At 34.8% G+C, this 9,164-nt stretch overlaps 1 protein-coding gene across 1 annotated transcript; it reads left to right on the forward strand.

The window, feature by feature from the left end:
* The first annotated feature begins 5,689 nt into the window (after positions 1-5,689).
* On the forward strand, positions 5,690-7,768 carry LOC141343227 (uncharacterized). The gene has a single exon (XM_073847828.1). It carries the CDS (start codon positions 5,690-5,692, stop codon positions 7,766-7,768), a length of 2,079 nt encoding a protein of 692 aa, XP_073703929.1.
* Positions 7,769-9,164: the final 1,396 nt, after the last annotated feature.

Genomic DNA, 9,164 nt, shown 5'->3' on the forward strand with positions numbered 1-9,164 from the left:
CCTCAAACACTACACGGCAAGCTAATAAATAAATGTTATCTTTTGATCGCTTTGCATAAAAATAAACTTTCTGTTTAAACCTACTGTTTTTTGTATGACTTCACATGTTGTCTGAAAGAGGCTTACGATCTAACTGCAGGCTCTTAACACAAACTATTAAGCATGTTAATCTTTAAAACATCATTTAAAAATAATATCTTTTTCACTTACGATCGCAAGGTTTTCCTTTCGTGAGGCTTTTGAGTCCAGGCAAACACAGACGGAGCTGAACCCTCCTTAAGCTTCCTAATTCCAGTCAGTGTTTTTGAAAAACAATCCCGAGTAAAACGTTGAGCACACTGTTGTGTTCTTTGTAATCTATACAAAATGGAGATATTTAGTTTAGTTGTTGTAGTAAAACATAACATTTTAGCTCTGCGTAAACGTTTAAAGAAAGATAAACATGCTCACATCATAAATTAGCAATTAGCCAACCGGCTAGTTTCCACAGTCATTTTCTTAAATAAATGCAATATTGTTACCTGAAAGTTAGGTTCTTTAGAACTTTAATAATACACATTTTCTGAAGTTCTTTGTCCTGTGGAAATTAGTGAAATGATATTTTCTCTTTATTTTTATGACTAAACAATCTACATCCCGGGACGCAACAATACGCCACAGTGGGCGCTGCTGGACTGCTATCCCTCTCAGCCTCGTTTTCGATTCAAAATGGCGGCTGGCTGAATAAGGCGTATTAGAACTACTCTCGGATAGAGGAGCTACGATTTATTTCTCCTGTTGCAAGAGTCGAAAGTAAGCAAAACAATTTCATTTCGTGAGTGACTTGTTGTTCTTGCACATAACCGTGTTACTTTTGTTTTTCACACTGATAATTAAATCAAGTTTGTAAATGGCTTTGTAAAATCTTTGTTAACGTTAGTTAATAAAAATATACAGCTGTTCATTGTAAGTTCATGATCAAGTGCCGGTTTAGTTCTGCTGAAACTCTACACCTCTGAGAACTCTCTCATTAAAACAAAGAAAGTGTAGACATGATGTAAATAAGAGATTAATTGTACTGAGTAAATGTGATTTCATTACCTTTTATTAACTTTGAGAGATTGCGATGAACTACAGTAATGTATGAGTGACAGCTTTCCAGTGATTGTAAGGGGAGCGCGCACTTTTAAGACTATAATTAATTCAGAATTTGAATTCATTTATTCATGGATTCACTCTCTGATAACGCAACATCGCCATTGCTATCGTGCAGCACATAGGCTACTACATCAGTTACACAAACTAAGAGAAGGTAAAGCAGGTGCTTACTCATCAAAATATGTCTAAACAGCCGCACTGCACGTGTCGACACGCGCCCGTGAGTAAACATTATTTTTTTCTTTCACCATGCAGCAAACGTAAAAAATAATTAAACCGTTTAACTTATAGTACTTCTTACTGTCGATTAACAGTGAACGGTCAATATGAGCATCCCTAAAATGTTTGTATGATTTTAAAGTAAAATAAAGTTTATAATCTTTAAATATCACTTGTTGTCATTTTTTAATGTGCCCCTCTGGATAAACACTGGCCCCTCCTTGGCCCCCCTAGTCAAATTTGTCTAGAACCGCCACTGGGGACGTGGGAATGTTTGTGGGATGGAGTCGTAAATGCTTTTAGCATCAGCATGCATAAATCCCTTTTCGTTTTGAAGGATGCAGGGATCAGCTGTCTTTGTGTCTACTGTAAACCACGTGTTTTCTTATTACTTGGATACTTAGAGTAAAGACCGCCTCACCCACCTTTGTAAAGCGAAAAAAAAACATGATGCTGCAAATTATCTGTGGAACACTAGGGGGTTCTCTGTGTGTGGCTATAAAAGCATTTTTCATCAATTCCATCAGAGTCAGAGCATTAACAGACCTGTTCTTAAATCATCTGCCATTTCGACAAGGTAAGGCAACTGCTTTGCTTATTTTGTTGTTTTATAGCCTACTGTAAAACAGTAAAGGTGAAGTGTAGCTACTGTAAAAAATGTCAAGCTGTTTCAACTAATCATTATTTAGTACTAGTTCCTCAGATCACTCAGTTCACTCAATTTATCTCTTCAAAGTGAAGATTGTATTTACTCAGGGATGTACTGGCCATCGGGAGCACCGGGACATTCCCGGTGGGACGGTGGAGTAGTGGGCCGATCGCCGAAGCGAGTGAGATTTATATTACAGCGCATTCGAAACTGCAAATATTCCAAAAATGTGAAGCGGCAGGATCAGTCACCCGCACAGCGCTGACGAACGTGCGCTGCGCTTTCGCCACGATGTAAAGTGATAAACAGCGCAAGTTGCTTGATCCATTTAGATATAACACAGAATTGTGCTATACAGTCGTGTGATATGAGAGCATTTAAGGTTCTAGGTTCTACTGGGCTGTCTGAAAACAGCCACGACATTGGAAACTGCATGATGTGGAAAACGCCAATACATGATTACTGTCAATTTTTTATTACAAATTTCATAGTTTATTATTACTATTTATTTTAAAAACCATATAACCATGGTAATGTTTTCTTGTGACCACCATCTTACTAATACTAGTCAGCTAATACCTGGATTCCATGCAATAATTTCTTTCTTTTTAAATGTTTAGTTATAAAGTAGGTCTTTACTACACATATTAAAGTTCTTAAAGGGACAGTTCATCCAAAAATAAAAATGATCATCATTTACTCAACATTATGTAATTTAAATTCTGTGTGTACTTCGTTCTTTTGTGGAACATAAAGGAAGATACTTCAAGAAATGTTCGAAATTTAAAAAAAAAAAATTCATTCCAGAAATGTTTGTCTACAGAGTAGAAATCAAGATTAACCAAATATGTTTGTTTACATTCTACAAAATATATTTTGTGTTCCACAAAAGAAAGTAGCCTAAGTCATACAGTTTTGGAATGCCTTAAGGTTGAAGAAATTATTTTTTATTACAGAATGATTTTTTTTATTACAGACTTTATTAGCAATACATTTCCTGCATTCTAGCTCAAAATCAATGCTTTACGCATGCATTTCTATGTGACAGAATGCATTATTGTTTGTTGCATTTGAATTCAGCAGTATCTATCATTATTTGTTTCTGTCCTGTTTTATTCATTCATTTATTTACTCCAATTAAAGGCCCTCTAAACCGACAAAACTTTCACGGGGGAACTTGTGGGCTGGATTTGTCCAGGGCCGAATTTTAACCCCAGTCCAGCCCTGTATGCACTTGTACAGTGGCATATAGGCTAAACACTTTGAATGCAAATGTTGCTTTTGTTTATAAGTTCGGCGCATGGGGGCGCAATGTGCTCGTTCTTTGAGCCTCCAACATGTTTGACCTTTTTTTTCCTATACAGGCTTTAACTTTGTCTTTCGAATAGTAACTCTCAGTTTGTGTCAGTGAACAGTTTACCGTTGATGATATTATTGCAATGTCCGATTTATATCAATTAATCCTAACAATAACAGAAATAATACAAGAATAATATCAGTTACTAACTGAACTAGTTTTATAGTCCAACTAAAATGTTTTAATTAGTGTTTTAATTTAATTTTGAAAACTACAGCAAATACTGTCAATTAAAATTTAACCATTTACTCCATGTTTTTTATGTTACTTAAACTAAGATTTATTATTTGGGTATCATAAGAAATTGCTGTGGAACTTATTATATTTTATACCAAGTTTAACAAAATTATAACCTGGTGTTAATCAATCACTAAAAGAACACACATTACAACACAAAATAGTCTAATTGTTTAATAACAATCTGCATTTATAACATTTGTCATACAGACTAACCATACAGGCTTAAAGGGGTAGTTCATCCAAAAATGAAAATTTGCTGTTAATTTACTGACCCTCAGGCCATCCAAGATGTAGGTGATGTTTTTTTCTTCAGTAGATCAGTAAAGAAGATTTTTGGTGAAACTGTTGTCTTTGGTAATTCATTAACTGCACGTATGTGGCTGCCGGTTTTTGAGGACCTGTGTTCGTCTTTGGAATACAAATTAAGATTTGATAAATGAAATCTAAGAGTTCTCTGACCCTCCATAGACAGCAAGGGTCTTACCATGTTTAAGGAACAGAAAGGTACCAAAACATTGACAAATATTCAAAATAAAGTTGTTACTTTAGTTTTTTGTGCAACAAAAAAATAATTCTTGTAGCTTCATAAAGTTATGGTTAAACCACTGATGTCACATGCTATTTTGTTGATGTTCTTGGTACCTTTCTGGACCTTGAACGTGGTAGGACCCGTGCTGTCTATCGAGGGGTTTTTTATTTCATAAAAAGAAATCTTAATTTGTGTTCTGAAGACAAACAAAGGTCTTACAGGTTTGGAACAACATGAGGGTGAGTAATTAATGATAGAATTTTCTTTTCAGGTGAACTATCACTTTAACTGAAACAGTTAATTTTCCTCAGACATATAATTCAATGCTTATTCCAAGTTTTTATGTGGATATATGTTGTATGTTTATGAATAAATATATGTTTTAAATAAAATGTTTACATCTTTTTAATATACAGTATACGTTTTGTTACGTTCATTCAGTTTAAGTATTTAATCAGTGCCACTTACCTGACACGTGAACATGATTTGCACTTAAATATTAAGTGTTCTTATTCTTAAATATTCTAAAGTGAATATTTAAATATTCACTTTTTTTTTCAGACAAACTTATAAAACACTTTTAAATATCCATTCAAAAATATTAAGGTAACACTTTACAATAAGGTTCATTAATTAAACATTAGTTAATGTACTAACATGAACTAACCATGAGCAATACATTTGTTACTGTATTTACTAATCTTCATTAACGTTAGTTATAGAAAATACAGTTGTTCATTGTTTGTTCATGTTAATTCACACTGCATTAACTAATGTTAACAAGATTTTAATAATGTATTAATAAATGTTGAAATTAACATTAACAAAGATTAATAAATGCTGTATAAGTGCAGTTCATTATTAATTCATGTTAACTAATGTTTTTAACTAATGTTAACTAATGAACCTTATTGTAAAGTGTTACCAATATTAATTATGTTTTATGATTTTGTCCAAAAATGTAGTGTAAAAAATAACATTTACTTAGTGCACTTGATGCGTGAACCTGACATGGTGGCTGCTGTCTTTGCGCTTTGTGAAACCCACAAAGTCACTCAGGGTGATGCATACACGTGCAGAATAATCTCAGTATTGGCTGGATTTGTTTTTATTAGTTTAGTCAACATTGACATTCCGCATGTTAACTGGATTTGAAAATAACCCTTCATTTAATGTTACTATATATAGTAGACTTAAAATATGTCTTCTCAACTAAGCCCAAGTAATAAAATTTGCCAAATATTTTGGCCCTTCCAACATTTTGTTAATTGGATTTTTCATAGCTTTAAGCAGATTTAGATTGAATTAGTTAATTAACAAATAAATAATGTTACATTTATGTCATTTTGTCAGCCAAATTACAAGTGTGCAAATGATCCATATAATTATGTGCATTTTAACCTGTCATTGTTCTGTTGACAAAAGTTAACACCATTTCTGGACAAATTAACATTTCTTAGGATTTTAATGTTTTGGTTTTTTTAAAAATAGAAAAAAAAAATAGATTTGTTTAATTCTTTTTAATTTTGTCTTGGTTTTGAGCAGGAACAGGAAAGCCATGGATTCTGCAATTTTAAAATGTACTCAAAGCCTTGCCACTGCTGAGGACATGAGGAACCAAACCAAACTTATAATGCAGCCCTATGCCAACTGGGAAGAGTATCTGACTCCAGCACCTCTATCTATAGCCATTCTGGGAGAGCTGGTATTCATCTCATCCTCAACTGATTTCTCTATCAATAAAAATCCACCCAAAGATGGTTATAAATTCATCAAGTACCCTGATTCCTTTCGCGCTTGCCTCATGCAAGTGTGTAACTCTGGCTGGTGGGCATTTAATGAGGCTCATACGAGCATGGATCAGATTCGCCTCCATACTGCCCAAGTTCCAGATTACATGAAGAGAGCTGTGAAGATTCTGTTCCAAGACAATGATGAAGTTGTCAAAGCACATCTTCCTGATCAGCTGGACAATATTAGAGTCATTGCAGATGAATGTCTAAAGTTGTCTGATGCAACTGAAAAGCGTTTCACTGATGTCATCAAAATCATTCAAGAGCTGCTGGAAGCATGTGTGAATGCAGAGCACTTCTATGGGGAAGAGATGGAAGCAATCAAGAAGAAACTAAAAGAGGGCAAACTGAGGGAGCAGTCAGCACTAGAAACAAAGACAAGGACTGAGAGGGCAGTGAGTGCCATGGAAAAGGAACTGGAACAGGCTCAGGAGAGCTACAAGACAGCTCTGGATTCTCTCCCTACTGGATGGGAAACGATTGGCATGGATGTGGTTGGTGGTATAACACAGAGCATTACAAGCCTGATTACTGGAGTATTATCTGTTGTTACTCACCCAGTAAGAAACATGTGTTCTGCAACAACAAAGTTAGCTGATACCTGGAGCCACATTACAGATCAGGAAAGTGTAAGAGATGTGGTTGCTGAAATAAATGCATATAGTAAGTCTGCTGAAATTTTAAATTGCGTTCAGAGTATGCAGCGGGAAATGAATGTGAAGAGTGAGAATGATGACATTGACTGGATAAATCTGTATGATCAGAAGAATAAAAAGACAAACACGAATTTCACAGCAAAACAGTTTAAAAGAATCAGTAATGATTTAACGAAAGTCCCTGACTGCCCAGCAAAGAAACAAGCTCAGAAGTTATGCAATGATGGCACGAAAATATGCAACCAGTTGGCAAAATATGCACCTGATGGCAAATGTGACAAAGACAAAAGCACTGAGATAATAAAAGAGGTCTTGGATCTGATCGAGTCAGCTCGTATTTTTGATAGCAAAAGCAAAGACATCACAAATTTTCCAGCCATTTCTCCAACACCTCCAATGATGTACAGAGAAGAAAACAAATCAGGGAACACGAGTGCTTCTCAGAAGGTCACAGAGAATGCGAGATTTGCCATAGAGCAGAACCGAGCTCAGCTGAACAAGACAAGAGAGACCTATGAGAAGTGTAAGGAGAACCTAGAGAACAACCAGAAGGAACTAACTGAAATCCTCGTCACTATGAGAAATTGTGAACTGAAAGAGATTGACTTCAAAACTACCATAGAGATGCTGGTCAAAGGAATGGATGCTATGGGGAGAGTGAAAGAGCAATGGGAGAAGATGGTTCACTTCTTTCAGATGGTTTCCAACATTGTGAAAACCAGCCTGAGCAAAACTCTCACAAACTTTGTCTCCTCATCAGAAAAAACACAAGCCCTTTCCTACAATGCAAAGCTCTTCTCAAAAGATCTGCTCTATGCTCAAGCCTTCCAAGCCTGTAACATTGCTAGTCTGGTCCATATGATCTCTGGAACATACACAGAAGTTTCCAACAAGTACCTGATGGATCGTGTCAGTTCACTGGGCAAACTGATGGCCATGGATAAAAGTAAGCCGGATTTTGAGCATGAGCGACAACAGCTCCAGAATGGCTGTGATGACGCACAAAGAGGCATCTTAATGCTTGTCCTGAAGAATAAAGAGGAGTTTGAGATGAAGAGCACAGAAAGACTTGAAAGGATTGATCGAGAGTTGCTTGCCATTCTGCCTGCTGTTCCTCCAGAGCAAATCAAAAGAATTCAAGAGGTTGTTCAAATTGGGTTCACTGAAGAAGAAGAAGCATACATCTGAGAGAATCCACTATGTATTTTACAAGCCTGCTAAGTACAAGATAATACTAACTAAAGATTTAAGCTTTGCTGTTCAGTATATGTCATGACAGCTCAATTTAGATTAGAATATTTTTATCTAAAAATAGTCTCTATAACTATATAAAATGTGTTATTTATTGTTTCAACAAACAAAGCAAATTCATTGAAACAAACAACTGAGCAAGAAACATTATCTCATATGGAGAAAGGCAGTATTTAACAGAAGACAGCTGATACTGAGATTTTTAACATCCTCTAAATCCAAATCAGACTAAGTGTATGTGTGTAAAGAGATTTTAAAAGTCAGAAAAGGTTTAGTGTTTAAATTTGAATAAAGATTACAATCATACCTGTATGTTCAGCTAGTAAATGATTCCTAAAGCATACTCTGATCATGCATGATCTTTATGAAAAGTGGAAATCACAGGAGATATTTGCTTTTAATAAATCTGTTTTTCTAATTTGCTTTTTAAACTTGTTAGTCAGAAGAAAAATATGTAGAATATTTTTGCTTTCTTTCTTTTTCCTTAATATTTTGAAAAAAAAAAAAGTTGGCTGTGCATGATACATTTTTCCTTGAAAGATACAGTTAAATTAAATTCAATGCAGTGATGTTACGAAAAGTCTCCTTACTACTACTACTACTAATAAAAAACAACTACTACTGTTGCTTTGTTGTCACTTCTGTTCATCATTTGTAATCAAAATGAGTCTATACTGAATTAATAAAGGAAGAGTTCAGATGCAAAAAAGTGCTGTCTGATATTTTCTTCTAAAACTTGCCTTTTTCTCAGGCTTCTATATGTTTATGTTCAGTTATTTCACTTTGATGGCAATGGCAAGAACCTATTCATTGGCATTAAAATGAAATTAGCAAACCTACACATAGGAGCCTGATAAAAAAAATGCAAATTTTACAAGAAAATTTCAATCTGCACTGAGAGGCTTTTGCATCTGAACTCTTTTTCTAAAAAGTAATCAAGTACTGTAAGTACCCTTTGCAACAAATAATATCACAATTCTATAAAAATATCAAGCCCTACTAAAATTATACCTCATTTATACAAGCAATTAAACATATTACATTAACACTTGGAATGAATAAATATGAAGATTAGGCTATTTTTTAGGCTGGGGCTATATAGCAACATGGAATTTACAACAATGGAATAAGTGTTTTTGAGTGTTGTTACTTTTAGTTTTGTTTAGGAGTGTTTTTAAGGTATAAAAAATTGTATCATAGGCCAGCAGATGCTCTTCTCACAAAATAACACCAGCAACCAGTTGCATAAAAGGTTTGGACTAGTCTTACTGTCACATCTATATTCCGTGTTTTCCCCCCTACCTTAGTTCCTGTTTCCTTATATGGTCTGTTT

The sequence above is a fragment of the Garra rufa genome, chromosome 9 (assembly GCF_049309525.1).
Source record: "Garra rufa chromosome 9, GarRuf1.0, whole genome shotgun sequence".
In the NCBI taxonomy this organism is placed as follows: domain Eukaryota; kingdom Metazoa; phylum Chordata; class Actinopteri; order Cypriniformes; family Cyprinidae; genus Garra; species Garra rufa.

Coding starts and splice junctions, on each gene's coding strand:
- LOC141343227 (XM_073847828.1), top strand. CDS start 5,690: ATGGATTCTGCAATTTTAAAATGTACTCAAAGCCTTGCCACTGCTGAG.